At 38.6% G+C, this 26,523-nt stretch overlaps 1 protein-coding gene across 1 annotated transcript in view; it reads left to right on the top strand.

Moving 5' to 3' along the window:
- Positions 1-24,444, top strand: part of LOC119511265 (kinesin-like protein KIF28P) — an 84,420-nt gene extending 59,976 nt beyond the window's left edge. The window contains 7 exon segments of the mRNA XM_037805770.1: positions 1,354-1,488; positions 2,188-2,351; positions 2,594-2,661; positions 2,663-2,701; positions 2,945-3,092; positions 3,331-3,512; positions 24,292-24,444. Of these exon segments, the coding sequence (XP_037661698.1) occupies positions 1,354-1,488; positions 2,188-2,351; positions 2,594-2,661; positions 2,663-2,701; positions 2,945-3,092; positions 3,331-3,512; positions 24,292-24,444 (889 nt within the window).
- The last annotated feature ends 2,079 nt before the right edge of the window (positions 24,445-26,523 follow it).

The following is a 26,523-nucleotide window of genomic DNA, read 5'->3' as shown; positions in this document are numbered from 1 at the left end:
GAGTCAGCTTGGTATTATGTTGGGGAACCTAAAGAACAAGGAGGATGGAGTAGAAGGAACTGTGGGACAGAACCAAAAGGCCTGGGGTTGATTCCAAACAATGGTCCTTGAGCATGGAGAAAGCGAATGTGTAGGACCTTCCCACCCCCAGCACTTTCCTAGCACCTGCAAAGTCTGACATCTGCTACATGTGCATGCTCTTTCCCATGCTAGTGGAGGAAATCCCATTCCTGCTGAGACCCAACAGCCAGATGAAAACTGATTATTCAGCTCACTGCTTCTCCATCCCTCATATAGGTGGTGATGGTTTCTTTGTTCCCTTTCTTAAGGTAGAGACTGAGATGTCTTTCTTTCCTTACCTGGCCTTTCTGTGCTGTTATGTGTCCTTCCTGTGGGTACAGGTTTTGTTTTAACCTTTCAGCAACTTTCCTAAACTCTGCTCCTTTATCTCTGACCAAGGCTTAATCTCATCCCTCCTCCCAAGATCTACTTGTTTTCTCTCTTCAGGTTGTGGGAAGTTTTTACAAAAGCTAATGTCTCACAAAATTCTAAGCAAAAGTCTGGAAGGGGGCTTGGTCTGGGTACCCGAGCGCTCATAGGCACCTAGTGGAAACTTTTGTCTTTCTGGAGAGGAAACTGAGGCTTAAGAGGGAGTAAGGGAACCTCAAGCTTCTGAAACTGAGACACCAAGCTGACTAACAATCCCTTGTCTTTATTAGGACTTCATGCTCACCAAGCAATGCTGTGGTTATTTGGCTACTAAGGCTTCCTAGGCTGCCTGATAGTTATATTTCCCCTTGCAAATTAATTAATTGGCATTCTAGTTTATAGGTTTCAGTCTTTGTGAGCTTGGCTGATGTGAGAAAGATCCTCTCCAGAGAGCTGTCCAAATTGGTTTCTGAACTTGTAGGCCTGATGTTGACTCTGGACTATAAAGAATTAACCAAGGAAAATGACACAAGAGGACGTATCTGGGCAGCCAGCTGGACTTCCCAGGTGGAAACCCCTCTGTCCACTGGACACTTACCTAAATCTGCAAGGCTAGTTTAGCACCCACATTTGGGTGCATTTATTACATGAAGCTGTTTATATTCCTGCCTCCTCCAGGCTGTGAGTTCATTGAGAAGAAGGTCCGTATCATACCTTGAAGTGCCTGCAGAGTGGGTTCCCATTAAGTGTCTCTTGAATAAATGAATGAATGTATGAATTCTGCAACGGGTAATATTACTTACCCTTTCTTCAATGAAATTAACTATTTCTTAAGAGTTTGATTTAATTCTCTTAGACATCAAGATCCTAACTTTTTGGACTCAGGCTAACCAGCCATCAGTGTTAACCTTTTTCTGTTTGTAGAGCACATGGTGAGGAAGCTGTGGTTATTGACCCATTGGAGTTGCTGGGCAAGAAGATCAATTTCCAGATTCACATTGTTCGGTGCCTTGGCATCAAGTGGCTAAAGGAAGATGCAAAGCGGGGCATTCAGATTGGGTATTAGCCTGCACTGCAGAATTGCTTCTCACAAACCACCTACTTTATGATCCCTGATGGAAGGGAGTCGTCCTTGAAGTTTTTAAAATGCATATACATGAAATGTTCTTAAGTTTCTCTGTTTCCTCAACCCCAAAATAACTATTTCTACCCATCTGTTTAATAGAGAAGTGTGTACTGATCCTTTTAAGCGATTTAAGCAGTAGAGTCAGACATTTTAATTATCAGAAAGAATATCCAGTAAAACTGTATTATCTAAGTAGAATAGGTTTTTTTTTTTTTTTTTTTTTTTTTTTTTTGAATTGGAAAAGGAAGAGCTGTATTACTAGATGGTAGAAACACCAGATAGGCTTCAACTATTTAGGCTAAAAGGATATTAAGATAAAGCAGTAAAGAAAGGGAGACTTTGAAGGACAAAAATCAACCAACCAACTAGCTATTTAAAAAATTAACATAAGTAGAAAGAATTAATCAAAATCCTGTTCTCTTTTTGCTAGACATTTAATATTTTCCATGTAGTGATGATACTCATGTTGAATAGCTAAGAAACTGTAGGGGCAATCACGAGAATCAATTATAGGTCATCTTTTACCAACTAACCAATGCATGGGCTGTAAATCTTTATTTCTTTTCATCTGATCCTTTTCTTTACAAAAGTGTCCCTCTGGCTTTAATGTACATTTTATGCTCTTTTCTCAGTTACAGAATTTATGATCTTCCAAACACTTTATATACCAAGGCTATATGGAAAATCATGAATCCCCAAATTGAAGAGACTGTCCAATTTGCAGCCTTAAATGTATCTCAGGAGTTTCTGAATTATTTACAGACAAATGCTCTAATTGTTGATTTACCTCTTCAAGGTACCTTTTGCATGGTGCATTCTTTGGTCAGATAAAATATCAGTATATCTAGGGCTGCAGAGGAGACAGAGAGAGAGGTGGTCAGGGTCAGAGAGGATGGCAGTGGCCAAGGAACCATCTTCCCCTGGGTTCCTGGGATCTTTCTAGTCCAGCATGAGATGATGTGGTTTAAAATCTGCACATAGCGCTGGGGCTGAACAACTGAGATGTTTCTTTCCTTGCTGGTCTCCCACACACTGTAGAAGGCTGTGCCGAACTGAGCTGCTCTCAGCTGGGCCTCATGGTCACAGGTGAAGGCCACATCATGGTGGGACACCAAGAAAACTTCCACTGGGATGGAAACAGTCCAGGTGTGTACATTTAATTGACATTAAAATGGACTTCACAGGTGACTAGAAAATTTCAGATGACAGCTTCTTGGGGATCATCAAGTTTCCTTCCCACTTTCCAAATGTTTTCTTGATTTACTCCTGTGTGCCTGAGTAAGGTTTAAGCCCCCTCCAGTTAAGTTTTCATGTGGTAGCAAAAACTGCCAGTCTCAAAGGATATGGATATAATCCAATAAAAGACTAAACTGACATGTCTTTTTGTAGACTACAACAGACCAGATATCAGAACTTTATCTGAAGCTGCTCAAGTTAAAACAGGAGACAGAATTGCTCAGAAACATTAACAGAACCCTAAGAGAGGAAAATGTGTTTCTCAGAGAATCACTTGAGAAAACTGGTTCTGGTCGGCAAGGTGAGAGGCTACTCAGGTTTTGGATATTTTGGGTGTTTAGCTTACCCTTAACTTCCTACATTTGGGATGTGTGCTTGCTCTTTTGTTTCATCAACAAAATACATAGATTTTTCTTTTGCCCTGTAAGATTTCTTTGGGTGGGTCCAAATTGCTGCCTAATAAATGCTGATATAGTAGAATGCCACCAAAATAAATAAATAGTTGAATAAATAAATATTACCCTTTGTTTCTGTCTCAGCCCATAAGTCTTCCAATACCTTGAAAATAACTGGGATGACAGCACAACTGCCATCAGCCAGTCAGCTGTGCCCACAGCGAGTCAGCTACCATGGAGAATTTGCCAAGGCTCTTAAGGTGTTCTACCAAAGCATGAACATGGCAAGAGGACAGTTTCTCAGGTTGAGACATTGTAAACCTCCCGTAAGTAAAAAAGAATCCTAGAAGCAAAAGGAATCTCTTTTTGTTGATAAAACTGCATTTCCTGAGCTTGGGTTTGTGTGTGTTTAAGCAGTAGAACAGGTGGAGGCCTGGTAACAGCACGAGCCTACTGTTTCTTTCCTTCCTTCCTCCCTTCTTCCCTCCCTTCCTTCCTTGCTCTCATAGTAACAAACAGCTGGACACTGGCCAAGTTGACAAACAACTTAACCATCACACCACGTTATCTATCTATCTACCTATCTATCTATCTACCTATCTATCTATCTATCTATCTATCTATATTTCTATCTATCTTCTGAACATTTGGGAGCAGGTTTCACGCATCATACTTCTTGAACAAATTATACTTCCATGTCCATTTCCTAAGAACAAGGATATTCACTTGTATATACACCTTAAGTGCAGTTATCAAGTTCAAGAAGTTTAAATGGATATAAAGCTTATAGTCCATACTTCAATTTTTTCATAAGCCACAATAATGTCCTTTTGAGCCTTTTCTCCTCTATTATTAGATCTAGTCCAGGATCTTGTATGACCTTTCATTCTCATTGTCTCTCTTTTTTCCAATTCAGTTGTATGTATGTATGTATATATGTATTTATTTATTATTTATTATTATTAAGATTGATCACATACCATTCAATTATCCAAAGATCCAATGTGTACAATCAGTTGTCCATGGTACCATCATACAGTTGTGCATCCATCACCACAATTAATTTTTTTTCAATTTTTAGAAATTTTCATTACTCCAGAAAAGAAATAAAGACAAAAAAAAGGAAACTCAAATCCTCCCATACCCCTAACCACCCCCCCTCCATTATTGTTTCATAGTTTTGGTATAGTACGTTTGTTACTGTTGATGAAAGAATGTTAAAGTACTACTAACTGTAGTATATAGTTTGCAATTTGGTATATATTTTTTCCTATATGCCTCTCTATTATTAACTTCTACTTATAGTGTCATACATTTGTTCTAGTTCATGAGAGAGATTTCTCATATTTGTACAGTTAATCACAGACACTGTCCACCACAGGGTTCACTGTTTTATATATTTCCATCTTTATACCTCCAGCATTCCTTCTGGTGACATACGTGACTCTGAGCTTACCCTTTCCACCACCTTCACACACAATTCAGCACTGTTAGTTCTTCTCACAACATGCTACCATCACCTCTGTCCATTTCCAAACTTTAAGTTCATCCTAGTTGAACATTTTGCTCATAATAAACAACCACTCTCCATTCTTTAGCCTTGTTCTATATCCTGATAACTTATATTTCATGTCTATGAGTTTTCATATTATAATTAATTCATATCAGTGAGACCCTGAAATATTTGTCCTTATGTGTCTGTCTTATTTCACTCAATATAGTGCCCTCAAGGTTTCTTCATCAACCCATTTTTTTTTTGACTCGGTTTTGTTACGTAGGCCTAACACTTAAGTCCTAAGTAAACAATCGTTTCCCTGTATAGTCACATATTTATGTATTCAGCACCATCATAACCTATATAAGGACATCTCCATTTCTTCCACAAAGAAGGAGGAAGAGTCAAAGAAGGTAGAGGGACAGAAGAAAAAGAAAAAAGAGAAAGAGAAAAAAAAACATGACAGCTAGAAAGCAACAAAAGGAAAAATAGCATTAAACTAAAGTAGAATCAAGTCAGACAACATCACCAAGGCAAGGAGTCCCATACCCTTCCCCTATGCCCCCAACTCCCATATGCACTAGCTTTGGTATATTGCCTTTGTTACATTAAAGGAAACATAATACAATGTTTCTGTTAAGTATAGTCTCTAGTTTGCATTGATTGTATTTCCCCCCAATTGCACCCTATTTTTAACACCTTGAAATGTTGACATTCATTTGTTCTACCTCATGTAAAAACATATTTGCACCTTTTATTACAGTCATTGAGCACCCTAGGTTTCACTGAGTTACACAGTCCCAGTCTTTATTTTTTGTCTTTCCTTCTGGTGTCCCACATACTGCTAACCTTCCTCTTTCAACCAGGCTCACAGTCATCTTTGTTCAGTGTACTTACATTGCTGTGCTACTATCTCCCAAAATTGTTTTCCAAACCTCTCACTCCTGTCTTTTCCTTTCTGTCTGCAGTGCTTCCTTTAGGCCAGGTATCTTGTTCACAAACTCTGTCATTGTCTGTTTGTCAGAGAATATTTTAAACTCTCCCTCATATCTGAAGAGTAGTTTTGCCGAATATAAGATTCTTGGCTGGTGGTTTTTCTCTTTCAGTATCTTAAATGTATCACTCCACTTCCTTCTTGCCTCCATGGTTTCTATTGAGAAATCCACATATAGTCTTATCAGGCTTCCTTTGTATGTGATGGATCGCTTTTCTCTTGCTGCTTTCAGGATTCTCTCTTTATCTTTGATGTTTGATAATCTGATTATTAAGTGTTTTGGCGTAGGCCTATTTAGATCTTTTCTGTTTGGGGTACGCTGAACTTCTTGGATCCATAGTTTTATGTCTTTCATAAGAGATGGGAAATTTTTGTTGATTATTTCCTCTATTTTTGCTTCTGTCCCTTTTCCCTTCTCTTCTCCTTCTGGGACACCAATGACATGTACATTCCTGCATCTCATTTTGTCCTTAAGTTCCTGGAGACATTGCTCATATTTTTCCATTCTTTTCTCTATCTGTTCTTTTGTGTGTAGGCTTTCAGATGCCTTGTTCTCCAGTTCCTGAGTGTTTTCTTCTGCCTCTTGAGATTTGCTATTGTAAGTTTCCATTGTGTCTTTCATTTCTTGTGTTGTGCCTTTCATTTCCATATTCTGCCAGTTGTTTTTTCAAACTTTCAGTTTCTACCTTAGGTACACCTAGTGTTTTCATTATACGCTTCATCTCTTTTGCCATATCTTCCGTAAACTTTTTGAATTGATTTAGTATTAGTTGTTTAAATTCCTGTATCTCAGTTGAAGTGTAAGTTTGTTCCTTTGACTGGGCCATAACTTCATTTTTCTTCATGTAGGTTGTAGTTTTCTGTTGTCTAGGCATCTGGTTTCCTTGGTTACCCCAATCAGGTTTTCCCAGACCAGAAGAGGATTGGGTCTTGGAAGGAGGGAATAGTATCCGGTTTCCCTGAGGGTGTCTTAGAAGATTGATACACCCTGTGAGGCCTCAGGTCACTGTGCTTTTCTGCCCAGCAGGTGGCACCTGTCAGCCTGTAGATCCAGACTGGTGTAAGGAGGTGTGGCCCATGGCTGTTTGCCCCCAGGCTCTGGGGTCTGGTTCTGAATGGAAGGTGGGTAGTAGAGCCTGGCACCACCTTCTTTCTCTTAAGAAGATACACCCCCAGGGAGAGGTCATTTACATTTGAATAATCTCTGCCTGTGCTATCTCCACCCTTGCGGGAGAGCGCTGGGAACTGAAATGGCTGAGACTTTCTCCACTGAGCCGAAAAAGGGACAGAAAGCCCCCTTCAGGGCCAGTCCGTGGCCACCCTCCGGTTCTCCAACATCAATCGTCACTAAAAGCCTCTGTCTGCTTGTTGGGTATTTCTATCTTGTATTGAGAAGTCTACATTTGTTCATTAAAATCCCAGTTGGAGCTCAGCTGAGCTATATTCGCTTGCTGGGAGAGTGCTGCTCTCTAGCACTGCAAGGCTTTGTAGTTCAGGCTGTGGGGGGAGGGGGCTTCTGGCTTGGATCTGCAGTTTTTACTTACAGATTTTATGCTGCAGTCTTGGGCATTCCTCCCAATTCAGGTTGGTCGTGTATGATGAGTGGACAGTCATGTTTGTCCCCTTGCAGTTATTCCAGATTATTTGCTAGTTGTTCCTGGTTGTTTATTAGTTGTTCCAGGGGGATAAACTAGCTTCCACTCCTCTCTATGCCACCATCTTCTTCTGTCTCCCTCCAAATCAGTTTTTTTGAGATATAGTCGCAAACCCTACAGTCATCCAGTGTACAATCTTCTGTCTCCCTCCAATTCAATTTTTTTGAGATATAGTCACAAACCCTACAGTCATCCACAGTGTACAATCAGTTGTTCACAGTACCCTCATATAGTTGTGCATTCATCAACAAAATCAATTTTGAACATTTTCATTACTCCAAAAAAATACAAGAGCTCATTCTCTTTAGTTGCTTTTTATTTTTTAATTATGTAAATATATACACAACATAAACTTTCACATCTTAGCCACTACCAAGCATTAATCACATACACAATGTTGCACTACCTGTATCACCATCCATTAACAGAACTTTCCCATCACCCCAAACAGAAACTCTACACCCATTTTGCCTTAACTCCCCATTTCCTCTACCCCTACTGCAGGTAACATATATTCGTTCTGTCTTATGAATCTGTATATACTAGCTATCTCATATAAGTGGAATCATATACTATCTGTCCCTTTCTAACTGGCTTATTACTGAACACAATATCTTCAAGATTCATCCATATATTGGAATGTATCAGAACTTCATTCCATTTTAAGGCTCAGTCATATTCCATTTTATGTATATACAACATTTTGTTTATCCATTCATCTTCTGTGGACATTTGGGTTGCTCGTATCATTTGGCTATTGTGAATAATGCTGCTACATTGGTGTACAGATACTTGTTCAAGATCCTACTTTCAATTCTTTTGGGCATATATCTAGAACTGGGATTGCCAGGTCTTATGGTAATTCTATAGTTAACTTTCTGAGGAACTGCCCAACTGTTTTTCACAGTGGCTGCACGATTTTCCATTCCTACTAACAATGAACAAGTGTTGCTATATCTCCACATCCTCTACAACAATTTTTATCTATTTTTTTAACTAGTAGACTTCTAGTGGGTAAATGCTATCTCATTGTGGTTTGGATTTGCATTTCTCTATAATGACTAATGATGTTGATGTTGAGTGTCTTTTCATGTGCCTTTGGCCCTTTATGTTCTTTGAAGAAATGTCAAGTCTTTTGCCCATTTAAAAATAGGGTTATTTGTCTTTTGGTTGTAGTGTTGAATATTAAACCCTTATCAGATATGTAGTTTCCAAATATTTTCTCCCTTTCTCTTGGTTGTCTTTTCACTATCTTGATAGTGTTCTTAGATGCACAAGTTTTTAATTTGGATGAAATCCAACTTATCTATTTTTCTTTTTGTTGTAAAATCTAAGAATCCATGGCCTAATATTTGGTCCTGAAGATATATTTCCCTGTGTAATATTCTAAGATTTTTATAGTTTAGCTCTTATATTTAAGTCTTTGATCAATTTTGAGTTCATTTTGTACAGTATATGGTATGACATAGGGATCTACTTTCATTTTTTGTATGTGGATATTCAGTTTTCCCAGTAGCATTTGTTGAAGAGACTGTTCTTTCCCGTTGAGTGGCCTTGGCCCCCTTGTCAAAAATCTATTGACTATAGATGTATGGGTTTAATTCTGAGCTCTTAATTCTATGCCATTGGTCTCATGTCTGTCCTTGTACAGTACCACATTATTTTGATTACTGTAACTTTGTCATAAGTTTTGAAATTGGGAAAGCTAAGTTCTCCAACTTTGTTCTTTTTCAAGATGGTTTTAGCTATTTGGGGTCCTTTGCCCTTCCATATGAATTTGATGATTAGCTCTTCCATTTCTGTGAAGAAGGCTGTTGGAATTTTGATCAGGATTGCATTAAATCTGTAAATCACTTTGATAGTATTGATATCTTAATGCTATTAAGTTTTCTAATCCATAAGCATGGATTATATTTCCATTTATTTAGGTTATCTTTAATTTCTTTCAGTAATGAATTGTAGTTTTCTGTGTACAAATTATGTCATTGGTTAAATTTATTCCTAGACATTTTATTCTGTTAGTTGCTATTATATATGGAATTGTATTGTTGATTTCCATTTCAGATTGTTCATTGCTGGTATATAGAAACAACACTAATTTTTGTGTGTTACTCTTGTACGATGCCACTTTGATGAATTGGTTTATTAGCTCTAGTAGCTTTCTTGTAGATTCTTCTGGATTTCTAGATATAGGATCCTGTCATCTGTGAATAGGGATAGTTTTTCTTCTTCTCTTCCAATTTGGATATCCTTTGTTTCTTTTTCAGACTAATTGCTCTGGCTAACACTTCCAGTAGACTGTTGCATAGCAATGGTGATAGACTATCCCTTCTCTTGTTCGTGATCGGGGGGAAAACTTTCAGTTTTTCATTGTTGAGTTTGATGTTAGCTGTGGGTTCTTTATCATGTTGAGGAAACTCCTTTCTATTCCTTTTTTTTCTGAGTTTTTTTTTTAATCAAAAAAAGAGTGCTAAATTTTGTTAAATGTTTTTTCTGCATCAGTTGAGATGATAATGTGTTGTGTCTTTTTCCTTCATTCTGTTAATGTGGTATATTACAACATTGACTGATCTTCGTATGTTGAACCACCATTGCATACCTGGGGTAAATCCCACTTGATCATGCTGTATAATCCTTTTGATGTACAGTTCAATTTGGTCTGCTAGTAGTTGGTTGAGGATTTTTATAACTCTATTATTCAAATATATTAGTTTGTAATTTTCTTTTCTTGTCATATCTCTATCTGGCTTTGATGTTAGGGTGATGCTGGCCTCACAGAATGAATTAGGGGATCTTCCTTCTTCTTCAGATTTTGGAACAGCTTAAGTTGGATTGGTATTCTTTAAATGTTTGGTAAATTTCCCCTGTGAAGCCATCTGGTCCAGGACTTTTCTTTGCTGAGAGGTTTTTCATTATGGAATCAATCTCTTTATTTTTAATTGGTCTGTTGAGATCTTCTATATCTTTTTGAGTCAGTGTAAGTAGTCTACGTGCTTCTAGGAATTTGTCCATTTCATCTAGGCTGTCTAATTTATTGACAGTTTTTAATACTATCCTCTCACAATCCTTTTCATTTTTGTGAGGTCAGTACTAATTCCCTCCCCTTTCATTTCTGATTTTTATTGCTTACATCTTCTTTTACTCTTTGTTAGTCCAGCTAAAGGTCTGTCACTTTCATTAATCTTTTCAAAGAATCACCTGCTGATTTCATTGATTCTCTCTACTGTTTTCTTATTCTCTACCTCTTTACCTCTAATCTCTATTATTTCCTTCTATCTGCTCACTTTGGGTTTTTGGTTTCCTCTTCTTTTTCTAGTTCCTCCAGATGTGAGGTTAAGTTACTGATTTAATATATTTCTTATTTTCACTGTAGGCATTTAGAGCAATAAATACCCATCTGAGTACTTCCTTTGGTGCATCCCATAAGTTATGATATATTTTGTTCTTGTTCTCATTTGCCTCAAGATATTTCCTAATTTTCCCTGTGATTTCTTCTTTGCTCCATTGCCTGCTTAGGGGTATTGTTGTTTACTTTCCATATTTTCCTGAATTTTCCAGTTCTCCTTCTGTCAATGATTTCTACCTTCATTCTCTTGTAGTTGGAGAGATACTTTTTAACAGGTTGGTTTTTTAAAATTTATTGAGACTTGTTTTGTGGCCTAACATATGGTCTGCAGGCACTTGAGAAGAACATGTATTCTGCTGCAGTCGGATGAAGAGGTCTATATATGTCTACTAAGTCTACTTGTTCTATAGTATTGTTTAAGTCCTGTTTCCATATTGATTTTGTCTAGATGTTATATCCATTATTAAAAGTGGTGCATTGAAGTCTCCTACTATTAATGTAGAACTGTCTATTTCTCCCTTTAAATCTGTTAATGTTTGTTTCATATGGGGTTCTGTAGTTAAATGCATATATGTTCATAATCATTATGTCTTTTTGATGAATTGACTCTTCTTTTATCCTTTCATAGTGCCCTTCTTTGTCCCTTTTAACAGTTTTTTACTTAAAGTCCACTTTGTCTGATATTAATATGACCATCCATGTTCTCTTTTTATTACTATTTGCATGGAATATTATTTTCCAACATTTCACTTTCAGCCAACTAGTGTCTTTGAATTTAAGGTCAATCTCTTATAAACAGCAGAGTTAGGTCAATCTCTGCATTTTGAATAGAGGGATCAATCCACTTATGTTTAAAGTAACTATGGGTAATGCAGAATTTTCTTCTACCATTTTGCTATATGATTTTCATAAGTCTTACACCTTTTTTGTCTCTTAATTTTTCCATTACTGTCTATTTTTACATTTAGTCAATCTTTTGTAGTGAATCCTCTAGAACAATTTATTTCCTCTCTGCATACTTTTCTATTACTTACATTGTGGGCACTATGGGGCTTAAATTTAACATCCTAAATCTATGACAGTCTCATGTGGTTTGATACCAAGTTAGCTTCAAGAGCACACACAACCTGTGTTCCTGTAATCCTCTGTCATCCCACCTTTATACAGTTCTTTAAAAAAATTTATTATAGAAGTTGTGAGTTTACAGAACAATTAAGCATAAAATATAGATTTCCCATATACCCCACTGTTAACAACACCTTGCATTGGTGTGGTACATTTGTTACATTGATGAAAGCACATTTTTATAATTGTACTATTAACCATAGTCCATGGTTTAACTTAGGATTTACTGTTTGTATGGTACAGTTTCATCGATTAAAAAAAAATTATTCTATTATATAGCCTAACATTTCCCCTTTTCTCAGAATTCAGATATATATTTCAGTGCTGATAATTACATTCGCAATGTTGTGCTCCCATCACCAACACCCATCACCACAATGTTTACATCTTTCCAAATAGGAACTCTGTACATTTTAAGCCTTAACTGCCTATTTCCTATCCCCATCACATCCCCCCTGGTAACCTATATTGTAGATTCTGAAGTTTTGAGTATGCTTATTCTAATTATGTCATATCAGTGAGTTCTTACAATATTTGTCCTTTTGCGTCTGGCTTATTTAACTCAACTTGATGTGTTCAGGGTTCATCAGTATTGTCGCATGTTATCAGAATTTTATTCCTTTTTACAGCTGAATAATATTCTAAATATGTATAATCCACATTTCTTTTTTTCTACTCATCAGTTGATGGACACTTGGGTTGCTTCCATCTTTGGCATATGAATAATGGTGCTATTAATATTGTGCAAATATCTGTTCGACTCCCTGCTTTCAATTCTTTTGGGTATATGCATAGAAGTGAGATTGCCGGGTAATATGGTAATTCTTTACTTAACCATCTTAGGAACTGGCCATCTGCCTTGCCTAGAAGCTGCACCATGTTACCTTCCTACCAGCAATGAATGAGTGTTCCTTTTTCTCTGCATACTCTCCAAACCTTACACTTTTCTAATTTTTAAACAGCCATTCTAATGGGTATGTAAGTGTATCCCACTGTGGTTTTGATTTGTGTTTCCCTGATGGTTATGATGTTGAGCATCTCTTCATATGCTTTTTGGCCATTTGTGTATCTTCTTGGGAGAGAGACTATTCTTTTGTCCATTTATTAATCGGGTTGGCCTTTTTTTAAGTTGAAAGATTTCTTTATGTATTCTGGATATTAAACTTTTATCAGACATGTGGTTTCTAAACATTTTCTCCCATTGTGTGGGTTGTCCTTTTATTTTCATGATAAAGTCCTTTGAGGTGCAAAAGTTTCAATATTGATGAGGTCCTGTTTTGCTATTTTTTCTTTTGTTGAATGTGCTTTGGGTGCCAGGAAGCCATTAGCTAACACAAGTCCTGAAGATGCTTCCCTGCATAGTTTTGGCTCTTATATTTAGGTCTTTGGTCCACTTGGAGTTGTTTTTTGTGTAAGGTGTGAGGTATGGGTCCTTCATTCTTTTGCAAATGGAGATCCAGTTTTCCCAGCACCATTTGTTAGAGACTATTCTTTCTCAATTGAGTTGCCTTTGCTCCCTTTTCAAAAATCAGTTGGCCACAAACGTGAGGGTTAATTTCCTTAGTCCACCTCCATTCACTGCAAATCGTGAATACTGACACCATAAACGCCACTGTACAAACATCCATTTGTGTCCCTCTTTTCAGTTCTTCCAAGTATATACCCAATCACTGAGTTGCAGGACCATATGGCAACCCCATGCTTAGCTTCCTGTGGAACCACCACACTGTCCTCCAGATGGGCTGCACCATTTTACTTCCCCACCAATGGTGATTAGGTACATCCCTTTCTCCACATTTTCTCCAGCACTTGTATCCCTCTATTTTTTCCATGGTTTTATTCACACACCATACATTCCATCCTAGGTAAACAATCAGTGGTCCCCTGTGTATTCACAGTTATGTATTCACCACCACTATCTATATAAGGACATTTCCATTTCTTCCACAAAGAACAAGGAAGAGGTGAAAAAAGAAAAAAGAAAAAGAAAGAAAAATGGTGACAACTAAAAAACAAAAGAAAAAAATAAAATTAAACTAAAATACAATTAAAAAGTCAGACACCACCACCAAAACCAAGAATCCCCATACCTCTCCCTTATATCCCCCCTCTTATAGACATTTAGCTTTGGTGTATTGCCTTTGTTACAATCAGGGAAGCATATTATAATGTTATGGTTAACTATAACCTCTAGTTTGCATTGATTGCATTTTTTTCCTCCAATACTACCCCATTTTAAACACCTTGCAAAGTTGACATTCATTTGTTCTCCCTTTTGTAAAAACATTTGTACATTTAATCACAATCATTGACCACTCTAGGTTTCACTAAGTTATACAGTCCATCTTTATTTCTCTCCTTCCCCCGTCACCCTACCTACCCCTAACTTTCCTCCCTCAATCTTACAGTCGTCTTTGTTCAATGTACTTACATTATTGTGTTACTGCCACTCAGTATTGTGCTCCAAACCTCTCTCTCCTGTCTTTTCCTATCTGTCTGTAGTGCTGCCTTTAGTATTTCCTGCAGAGCAGGTATCTTGCTCACAAACTCTCAGTGTCTATCTGTCTGAGAATATTTTAAACTATCCCTCATTTCTGAAGGACAGTTTCAACAAATACAGAATTTTTGGTTGGTAGCTCCTCTCCTTCAGTATCTTAAATATGTCACACCACTGCCTTCTCACTTCCATGGTTTCTACTGAGAAATCCACACATAGTCTTACCGAGCTTCCCTTGTATGTGATGGATCACTTTTCTCTTGCTGCTTTCAGAATTCTCTCTTTGTCTTTGACATTTGATAATCTAATTATTAACTGTCATGGCGTAGATCTGTTTGGATCTATCTGGGGCACACTGTGCTTCTTGGATCCATAATTTTATGTCTTTCATAAGAGATGGGAAATTTTCAGTGATTCTTTCTTCCATTATTGTTTCTGCCCCTTTTCCCTTCTCTTCTCCTTCTGGGACACCTATGACATGTATATTCATGTGCTTCATGTTGTCATTCAATTCCCTAAAATGCTGCTCACATTTTTCCATTCTTTTCCCTATCTGCTCTTTTGTGTGTAGGATTTCAGATGTTCTGGCCTCCAGTTCATGAATCTTTTCTTCTGCCTCTTTAAATCTGCTGTTGTATGTCTCCATTGTGTTTTTTATCTCTTGTATTGTGCTTTTCATTCCCGTAAGTTCTGCCAGTTGTTTTTTTACTTTTGATTTCTTCCTTAAGCTTGCCCAATGTCTTCTTTATATCCTTCATCTCTTGTCATATCTTCCCTTAACTCACTGATTTGATTTTTTTATTTAGATTTGATTAATAATTAGTTGTTTCAGCTCCTGTATCTCATTTGAAGTGTAACTTTGTTCCTTTGACTGAGTTGTGTCTTCTTTTTTCCCAATGTGACACATAATTTTTTGTTATCTAGGCATCTGGTTTCCTTGATTACCCCAATCAGACTTTCCCAGATCAGACGGGCCCAGGTCTCAGGAGGAAAGTGTATTCAGTATCAAGTTTCCCTGAGCAGCAGGTTGTCAGACTTTCTCACAAGGCCTCTAGACTCAGTGCTTTTCCTATCCTGCCCAGCAGGTGGCACTTTTCAGCCTGCAGCTCCCTACCAGAGTAAAGAGGTACAGTCCCTTTAATTCAGTGGACCCAGTCCTCACTAGGGGCCGAGGGTGTCAAAAGCCAAGCTTATTTCTGGCTTGTTTCTTTTCCCCCAGGCCCTGGGATCTGAGCTCCCTGAGGGAGGGCCCTCACTTGAGCTGGGCCTTACCCCTTTTCTTAGGGAAGATACACCCCATAGGGAGTTCTCTTCTACACTTGACTTCCTCCTTTGTCTCTCTGACCCTCTTAACTTCATTCTTGCCAGGGTCAGCTGCTGTCAACTGAAAATGTCTGAGGCTTTCTCTCATGCGCTGTTTAGAATGAGAGGAAAAAAATAGAAAAAGAGCAAAAGCCCCTTTTCAGAGCCTGTCTCCAGCTCCTCAGTTTCACTGGTTAACCGGAGCTTGCCCCCAGTTCTCTGTGGACACAGCCGTTCACCAGAACTGTGAGCTCAGCTGTCTCCAGAAGCCTGTTTTTATTTAGTTATGTGTGTGTATGTATTTCTTTTTATTCTTCTGCCCTGCCTCCTTTCTGCCAGGAGGAACCACAGATTCCTGTTTACTCAGTGCCTATCTGTGCTTGTATGTTATCTTCAGTAGTCCAAATTTGTTAAATTAAAACCACAATTGGAACTCGGCTGAGCTACCCCTCTCTGCTCTGACAGGGACTGCTTCCTTCTCACACAGTGAAGTTTTGCAGCTTGGCCTGCCATGCTGGTGAGGAGGGGTGATGGTTCCACAGTTTTTACTTACTTTATGCTGCAATCTCAGCTGTTCCACCCATTCCTGACTGGTGTATGATGTGTGAACAGTCACAGATGTCCCCCAACAATTGTTTCAGACTATTTACTAGCTATTTACTAATTGCTCTAGAGGACTAACTAAATTCCACACCTCTCTATGCTGCTATCTTGCCTGGGTTCTTTTTTCTTTTTATTTCTTTTCTGGAGTAATGAAAATTTCTAAAATTAATCATGGGAATGTATTCACAACTATGTGATGACACTGTGAGCCAACGACTGTATACTTCAAATGGTTTGTATGGTGTATGAATATATCTCAATAAAATTGCATTAGAAAGAAAAAAACTAGGTTGAATTTAAATGTTTGGAAATGGATAGAGGTTATGTAAATATTAATTATGGTGAATATAATTAATAACACTGAATTATGAGTTTGACTGTGGTTGAAAGGGCAAGTTTAGAGTCATATATATATGTCACTGGAAGGAGAGCTAGAGATTAAAACGTGGAACTTTAGAACACAGTGAACCTTGTGGTGGAAGATGACTGAATAACAGTACAAATATTAAAAAATTCTTTCATGAAATAGAACAAATATAATAGTTAATAATAGAGTGGTATATGGGGGGAAATGCACCTATTGCAAGCTATGGACTATAGTTAACAATAACATTTCAATATTCTTTCATCAGCAGTAACATGTACCACACTAATGCTAAAGGTCAATAATGGGGGGCTTTAGGGGTAAGGGATGTTTGTTTTTTTGTTGTGGTGGTGATTTTTGGAGTAATGAAAATGTTCTCAAATTGACTTCGTGATGATACTGTGATGTGAATATATCTCAAAAACTGCATTAAAAAAAATAAATAAATAAGCCACAGCCTGGAAGCATACATTTGTATTATTCATCATCAAAGACTGATATTCAGAACATAAAAACAATTCCTTTTAAAATAAGAAAAAGACATGTTGGAAAAAACCCTGGTAAAAATGAGCACAGGTTCTTTCACTAATAATCAGAGAAATATAAAATGAGATGCCACAAAACAAGCTTCTCTCTGCATGCCGCCACTTCTCTCACTAATCATCACTGGCACTCTTTGGCCCACGGGCATCCCCACATTCACTTCTCAGTCTCAGAAGTACCTGCTTCCATGGGGCAAGGGCTACATCAGCAAAACCTACCAATGAGAGAGTCCCCATGCCCACGGGTTCCTTTGCCTCCCTCAGAACTTCTACAGTATTAAAATAAATAACATTCCAATCTGAGGTATTTGGATTATTTCATTAGTTTCCCCTATTGTCAACAACTAAAGCACCATTCTGGCGAGCCTTCCTGAAACGTGTTCTCAGGTAACTTATTGTCTCTGCAGTGCAAACCACTATCAACTAAAGCTCTGCTGGTCACCCCCTTCCTGAATGCACAATGTTTTTTTTTTTTTATTGTTCCCCCTTCCTTAATTGCTCTCTATTGCTAGTTCCCCTACATTCTACATTATAAACCATTTGTTTTACATTTTTCAAAGTTCACATTAGTGGTAGCATATAATATTTCTCTTTTTGTGCCTGGCTTATTTCACTCAGCATTATGTCTTCAAGGTTCATCCATGTTGTCATATGTTTCACGAGATCGTTCCTTCTTACTGCCGCGTAGTATTCCATCGTGTGTATATACCACATTTTGTTTATCCACTCATCTGTTGAAGGACATTTGGGTTGTTTCCATCTCTTGGCAATTGTGAATAATGCTGCTATGAACATTGGCGTGCAGATATCCGTTCGTGTCACTGCTTTCCGACCTTCCGGGTATATACCGAGAAGTGCAATCGCTGGATCGAATGGTAACTCTATATCTAGTTTTCTAAGGAACTGCCAGACTGACTTCCAGAGTGGCTGAACCATTATACAGTCCCACCAACAATGAATAAGAGTTCCAACTTCTCCACATCCCCTCCAGCATTTGTAGTTTCCTGTTTGTTTAATGGCAGCCATTCCAACCGGTGTTAGATGGTATCTCATTGTGGTCTTAATTTGCATCTCTCTAATAGCTAGTGAAGCTGAACATTTTTTCATGTGTTTCTTGGCCATTTGTATTTCCTCTTCAGAGAACTGTCTTTTCATATCTTTTGCCCATTTTATAATTGGGCTGTCTGTACTATTGTCATTGAGTTGTAGGATTTCTTTATATATGCAAGATATCAGTCTTTTGTCAGATACATGGTTTCCAAAAATTTTTTCCCATTGAGTTGGCTGCCTCTTTACTTTTTGAGAAATTCCTTTGAGGTGCAGAAACTTCTAAGCTTGAGGAGTTCCCATTTATCTATTTTTTCTTTTGTTGCTTGTGCTTTGGGTGTAAAGTCTAGGAAGTGGCCGCCTAATACAAGGTCTTGAAGATGTTTTCCTACATTATCTTCTAGGAGTTTTATGGTACTTTCTTTTATATTGAGATCTTTGGTCCATTTTGAGTTAATTTTTGTGTAGGGGGTGAGGTAGGGGTCCTCTTTCATTCTTTTGGATATGGATATACAACTCTCCCAGCCCCATTTGTTGAAAAGACCATTATGACTCAGTTCAGTGACTTTGGGGGCCTTATCAAAGATCAGTCGGCCATAGATCTGAGGGTCTATCTCAGAATTCTCAATTCGATTCCATTGATCTATATGTCTATCTTTGTGCCAGTACCATGCTGTTTTGGCAACTGTGGCTTTATAATAAGCTTCAAAGTCAGGGAGTGTAAGTCCTCCCACTTCGTTTTTCTTTTTTAGAGTGTCTTTAGCAATTCGAGGCATCTTCCCTTGCCAAATAAATTTGATAACTAGCTTTTCCAAGTCTGCAAAGTAGGTTGTTGGAATTTTGATTGGGATTGCATTGAATCTGTAGATGAGTTTGGGTAGAATTGACATCTTAATGACATTTAGTCTTCCTATCCATGAACATGGAATATTTTTCCATCTTTTAAGGTCCCCTTCTATTTCTTTTAGTAGAGTTATGTAGTTTTCTTTGTATAGGTCTTTTACATCTTTGGTTAAGTTTATTCCTAGGTACTTGATTTTTTTAGTTGCTATTGAAAATGGTATCTTTTTCTTGAGTGTCTCTTCAGTTTGTTCATTTCTAGCATATAGAAACATTACTGACTTATGTGCATTAATCTTGTATCCCGCTACTTTGCTAAATTTGTTTATTAGCTCTAGTAGCTGTATCATCGATTTCTCAGGGTTTTCTAGATATAAGATCATATCGTCTGCAAACAATGACAGTTTTACTTCTTCTTTTCCAATTTGGATGCCTTTTATTTCTTTGTCTTGCCGGATTGCCCTGGCTAGCACTTCCAGCACAATGTTGAATAACAGTGGTGACAGCGGGCATCCTTGTCTTGTTCCTGATCTTAGAGGGAAGGCTTTCAGTCTCTCACCATTGAGTACTATGCTGGCTGTGGGTTTTTCATATATGCTCTTTATCATATTGAGGAAGTTTCCTTCAATTCCTACCTTTTGAAGTGTTTTTATCAAAAAGGGATGTTGGATTTTGTCAAATGCTTTTTCAGCATCTATTGAGATGATCAGTTGATTTTTCCCTTTTGACTTGTTAATGTGTTGTAATACATTGATTGATTTTCTTCTGTTGAACCATCCTTGCATGCCTGGAATGAACCCCACTTGGTCATGGTGTATGATTTTTTTAATGTGCCTTTGGATTCGATTTGCAAGTATTTTGTTGAGGATTTTTGCATCTATATTCATTAGGGAGATTGGCCAGTAGTTTTCCTTTTTTGTAGCATCTTTGCCTGGTTTTGGTATTAGATTGATGTTAGCTTCATAAAATGAATTAGGTAGTGTTCCCTTTTCTTCAATGTTTGGAAAGAGTTTGAGTAAGATTGGTGTCAGTTCTTTCTGGAAAGTTTGGTAGAATTCCCCTGTGTAGCCATCTGGCCCTGGGCATTTATTTGTGGGAAGATTTTTGATGACTGACTGGATCTCTTTGCTTGTGATTGGTTGGTTGAGGTTTTCTATTTCTTCTCTGGTCAGTCTAGGTTGTTCATATGTTTCCAGGAAATTGTCCATTTCCTCTGCATTATCCAGTTTATTGCCATACAGTTGTTCATAGTATCCTCTTATAATTTTTTTAATTTCTTCAGGATCTGCAGTTATGTCACCTTTTTCATTCATTATTTTGTTTATATGGGTCTTCTCTCTTTTTGATTTTGTCAGCGTAGCTAGGGGTTTGTCAATCTTGTTGATCTTCTCAAAGAACCAACTTTTGGTGATATTTATCCTCTCTATTGTTTTTTTATTCTCTATGTCATTTATTTCTGCTTTAATCCTTGTTATTTCTTTTCTTGTACTTGGTTTAGGATTGGTTTGCTGTTCATTTTCTAGCTTCTTCAGTTGATCCATTAGTTCTTTGATTTTGGCTCTTTCTTCCTTTTTAATATATGCGTTTAGTGCTATAAATTTCCCCCTCAGCACTGCTTTTGCTGCATCCCATAGGTTTTGGTATGTTGTGTTCTCATTTTCATTCATCTCTATATATTTAGCAATTTCTCTTGCTATTTCTTCTTTAACCCACTGATTGTTTAGGAGTGTGTTGTTTAACCTCCAGGTATTTGTGAATTTTCTAAGTCTCTGATGGTTATTGACTTCTAATTGTATTCCATTGTGGTCAGAGAATGTGCTTTGAATAATTCCAATCTTTTTAAATTTATTGAGGCTTGTTTTATGTCCCAGCATATGATCTATTCTGGGGAAAGTTCCATGAGCACCAGAAAATTATGTGTATCCTGGTGATTTGGGATGTAATGTCCTGTAGATGTCTGTTAAATCTAATTCATTTATCAGATTGTTTAGGTTTTCAATTTCCTTATTGGTCTTCTGTCTGGTTGATCTATCTATAGGAGAGAGTGATGTGTTGAAGTCTCCCACAATTATTGTGGAAATATCAATTGCTTCCTTTAGTTTTTCCAGTGTTTCTCTCATGTATTTTGTGGCACCTTGATTGGGTGCATAGACATTTACGATTGTTATTTCTTCTTGCTGAATTGCCCCTTTTATTAGTACGTAGTGGCCTTCTTTGTCTCTCAAAACATCCCTGCATTTGAAGTCTATTTTATCTGAGATTAATATTGCTACACCTGCTTTCTTTTGGCTGTACCTTGCATGAAATATTTTTTTCCATCCTTTCACTTTCAGTTTCTTTGTGTCCCTAAGATGAGTCTCTTGTATGCAACATATTGATGGTTCATTTTTTTTGATCCATTCTGCGAATCTATATCTTTTAATTGGGGAGTTTAATCCATTTACATTCAATGTTATAACCGTGAAGGCATTTCTTGAATCAGCCATCTTATCCTTTGGTTTATGTTTGTCATATTTTTCCCCTCTCTCTATTAATATCCTTTATTGTACCCATACCGAATCTCTTTCGTACTGAACCTTTCTCCAAGTCTCTCTGTCCTTTCTTTGTTTCTCTGTCTGTAGGGCTCCCTTTAGTATCTCCAGTAGGGCAGGTCTCTTGTTAGCAAATTCTCTCAGCATTTGTTTGTCTGTGAAAAATTTAAGCTCTCCCTCAAATTTGAAGGAGAGCTTTGCTGGATAAAGTATTCTTGGCTGGAAGTTCCTCTCACTCAGAATTTTAAATATATCGTGCCACTGCCTTCTCGTCTCCATGGTGGCTGCTGAGTAGTCACTACTTAGTCTTATGCTGTTTCCTTTGTATGTGGTGAATTGCTTTTCTCTTGCTGCTTTCAGAACTTGCTCCTTCTCTTCTGTGTTTGACAGTGTGATCAGTATATGTCTCGGAGTGGGTTTATTTGGATTTATTCTATTTGGAGTTCGCTGAGCATTTATGATTTGTGTATTTATGCTGTTTAGAAGATTTGGGAAGTTTTCCCCAACAATTTCTTTGAATACTCTTCCTAGACCTTTACCCTTTTCTTCCCCTTCTGGGACACCAGTGAGTCTTATATTCGGACGTTTCATATTATCTATCATATCCCTGAGGTCCATTTCGATTTTTTCAATTTTTTCCCCATTCTTTTATGCTTTCATTTTCCATTCTGTCATCTTCGAGGTCACTGATTCGTTGTTCAACTTCCTCTAGTCTTGTACTATGAGTGTCCAGAATCTTTTTAATTTGGTCAGCAGTTTCTTTAATTTCCATAAGATTATCTATTTTTTTATTTAGTCTTGCAATGTCTTCTTTATGCTCTTCTAGGGTCTTCTTGATTTCCTTTGTCTCCCGTACTATGGTCTCATTGTTCATCTTTAGTTCTTTGAGTAGCTGCTCTAGGTGCTGTGTCTCTTCTGCTCTTTTGATTTGGGTGCTTGGGCTTGGGTTATCCATATCATCTGGTTTTTTCATATGCTTTATAATTTTCTGTTGTTTTTGGCCTCGTGGCATTTGCTGAACTTGATAGGGTTCTTTTAGGATTTGTAGACCAATTGAAGTCCTTATCTCTAATTTATCAGATCTACAGCTTCGTGGAGTACACTTTCTCTAACTAACCAGCAGGTGGCGTCCACGAGCCACCTGTTCTCCACAAGCCAGTTCTCCCCTGCTTAGCCTTTTTGGTGAGTGGGGGAGTGAGTCTTGTGGGGTCCAATTGGTGTACCAAGGTTGCATGTGTAGTTGGTGTTGCCTGCCCTGTATATGGGGCGTGTTTCTGGGCAGTCAGGGAGGGGGGGTGGTCCTAACAATCAAATCTCCCTGGTGATCCTAGAGTTTTAAAGCTGCTGCAATAGTCTAATCCTTCAGTTCAGTCCTGCCACAGTTTGTCTCTGCCAGTGACCCACAAGTCCTTGGTATTGGTGTATGGCTCCTGAGGCTTGCAAGTGGGCCCCGCTTCCAGGCCGTGCACCCCGGGTCCTCTGTTGAGGGATGACTGTGCTATGTCACAGGTGAGTGCCGTCCCCCCAGGGCAGTTCTGGGCTGCTGGGCTGTGTAGGGAGGCTCCCAGTCTGCTGAAATGATGGCTGAATGGGGCTTTGTTAATTCACACTGCTCCACCTTTCCAACTCTGGGACAATCAGCTGAGGTTGCAGGGAAGGCTAATGTCCACGCCCAGTTTTGTGGTGTGTGCCTGTTATTTGAAGCACTTCCGTCACACTGGGTTGTCTGGGGCAGCTCTGGGTTATGGGGCTGGCGATGGGCAGGAGTGTTTCCTGTCCACCAGGATGATGGCTGTGAGCGGACACCACCCTTTTCTTGGGAAGTTGTGGTGTTTAGTGAATTTTCTCAGCCACTGGATTATTGCCTTTTGTCTCAGAGCTCTCTTAGTTCTGCTCTTGACTTGACCTGCCCAAATTGCAAGTCTTTGAAGCTTTCTGTATTGGGCTTCTTAGAGTAATTGTTTTAGAAAAAGAAAAAAGGATTTTTAAAAAAAAAAAAAAGGGCCCTCCTCAGAGATCTAATGGGTTATTGAAATGCTAAGAGACAAAGCAACCAGGGCCATTAAGGAAAGGTCCACAGGGCAGAGAGATCAGCTTTTCTTCGGGATTTGCATATGTGCCTCAGGGCCTGAGCTCTGCCCTTCCCCTTTCTATGTTCACCAGAACTCCAAAAATCCTCCGCTTTTATTTTGGAGTTTTTCGTGTTGTTTTTTTTCTATGCCTGTCTCCTCTCTGCTGGGCTGGCTGCTCTCAGATTCTCTGGTGTCTGGTCTCCGTCTATCTATGGTTGGAGTTTGGATCAGTAGAATGAGTTTCCGATAAGGGCTGCCACTGCAGTTCTCCCTTCTCCTTCCCGGAGCTGACGGCCCCTCCTCCCACAGGACTGAGCCTGGCAGGGAGGGGCGCAGGTCCCCTGGCCGCAGAAACTTACAGATTTCGCTGATCTCAGCAGTTCCACATTTTCATGAGTGTTGTATGAAGTATGCCCAAAGTCAGATTGCTCTGTGGTGTCCAGTCCACGCAGTTCCTGGCTTTCTACCTACTTTCACAACTGTGGGTATGCATGAGTCCAAATTCTGTAGAGCAGTCAGCAAACTGTCAACTCCAAGGAAGATGTCCAATGAACTCCTCAGGAAATGAACCAGCAACTTCGATGAGCTCCTCAGGAAATGCTTCACTGGGCAGCTGAAGAAGAAGTCACAATATTTTTACTTGAATGGCATAAGGTTTTTTATTATCGTTTTTTTTTTCCCTTATTTTTTAGGAAGACAATCAAGGGCTTCGACCATTTGTACACCAATGGTCACAAATGTTAAAGGATTTTGGGGACCTACTTGAATCGAGCTTGTGAAAATTGAAAAATGATGTTCCTCTTATAGTGAAAAAGAAGAGAGAATGTTTATTGCATATGAAATAGTGAGGGTACAACAACTGAAAACTGACTTTTGAAACTTGAGTTTGTGCAAATTATGTGTGCACCTAATGGGCTTAATTAACTTGGTTTTCAGAGCTGAATTGTGCAGTCAACTTAGTCAACCTTTATTTCCTACTTATTCAGCCTATTTTTAAAAATAATTTTTAAAGCAAAACTCCTCTCCTTCAATTTGATTTAAAAATCACATAAAAATCAATCTATATCCGAGGTGGAGGTGAGATAGTAGATCCTGGGAATGGTTAACACTCTGAGATCTAGATCAGACTGCCTAGGGTTATGTCCTTACCAATTGTGTGATGTGGGACAAATGACTTCCCCCATCTGTTATATGGGAATGATAACAGTACTTACCCCAGATGGTTAATCAATATAAAGTACTTAGAATGGTTCCTGGCACACAGAAGCAATCAAGACACATTTGTCATTAATATTTTTATTTTACGTTTGAACCTCAAATGAAGCTTTTTCTTGCTGTCAACTAATTTCTTGCTGCCAGACCTAGAGACAGTGGTTACTATATGCCCCTCGTATTTGTAACCTTGTTTTGAACAAGTTTAACTTCTAGCTCCATTCACTTTTTCCCTTCATAGGCTTATTTCAAATATGTTCAATTCACTAAGCAATATATGTCATACAGGACCTGGTAGTGCAGATGCCTGGGATGGCAGAGAGTAAGAAGATGGTTAGAGAGAAAATCAGCCTGGAATTAATCAATACTGAAGCCAATCTTGATTCCAAGAAAAATTCATTGATGGGTCTTCCTGAGTTAAGGACTGAGAGGCACTGAATGCTCTGGGGAAAGGCCATAAAGAAACTTTTGTGGTCAAAGAGCGATTCCTCATAATAACAATAGGAGTAATAATGTTGAGATTGACCCAGTGCTTAAATGTGCCAGATATTAAGTGTTAACTCATTTAACAGTCACAATAATTCTGTGAGTTTGGCAGTATTATTTCCCACATTTTCAGGCTGCAAAAGCTGAATAACTTATTCAGGTCATCAAAGATGGCACTGATTCTGGAGAATGGATTCTGAACCACTAGGGCCTGCTGCCTTAATAAGCAGAACTGTGCCTGTGGAGAGGCTGCACTGAATTTTCCTAAGACGACTTCTAGGAGGAAACAAGAGGTGATACCCCAATCTTTGCTCCTTAAGATTTGAAGTTGTTAGGGAAATCAAATGAGATGACACTGAATTTTTACTGGCAGGAAAGGCTATCAAGGGCTCCAAAAAAAATGTCTCCATGGGAAGGTGGGAGAACCTGGGCTGGTAATTTCACTGTAATACCAGGGTCCAAGGGCTTATAGGGGAAGCCTGGGTTTTGCCTGCAGCTCAGGTCCTGAATGGGTATGTACATGTAAACTAACAGTGGTTTGTAGCTTGGAGTCCAAGTGTGGAGCTCCACATAGTGATGGCAGGGACAGCAGCAGCAATGGCATCCCTAAATCCTGGAAAGCCTCTGAGAAGCAGAAACTGTAGAGGGTGGTCATACTTTCCAGTTTTCTGCCTGGCTGTGGGAAGCAGACTGGTTTCTACCTTTTAGATCAAGCAACAAGGTTTTGAACAATTTGGGTATAGGGAAGCCTCAAGAGGATAATACACTTACCGCAAATGAGTACATGTGGAGACTCCAGGAATTAAAAGGAAAATTAAGATGCAACTACTCTCACTAGAGAGCAGGGTCACAATGCCATCTTCATAGATCAGTGTCAGTGCTAGAGCAGAACACAGTAAAATGCCAAAGCATACACTGAAAAGCTGGAAGGAAACCATACAGAACATGGAGCCTTGTTCAGTAGCTAGCAAGCACAGGTCTAATGCAGATTCCTAGGCCCCAACCACCAGCTCTCCTGAATCTAAATCTCCAGGATCCACTGGGGAACCTACTGTTGTTTTGTAATTCTGACATACAGCTAGTCATGAGATCTGTTGTGCCTGTCTTCCTAATTTTAGAGATGATAAAACCTTTTCTAAGGACCCACAAGTTAGGGTACAGTTGAGACCAATCCTTATCTCCTGATGACTAGGTCGTGACCTCTGTACTACCAGGCAGGGGTAGAG

The sequence above is a fragment of the Choloepus didactylus genome, chromosome 2 (genome assembly GCF_015220235.1).
Source record: "Choloepus didactylus isolate mChoDid1 chromosome 2, mChoDid1.pri, whole genome shotgun sequence".
Taxonomy (NCBI): Eukaryota; Metazoa; Chordata; class Mammalia; order Pilosa; family Megalonychidae; genus Choloepus; species Choloepus didactylus.
The sequence above is the reverse complement of the archived record's forward strand: the minus strand, read 5'-3'. Positions and strand labels throughout refer to the sequence as shown.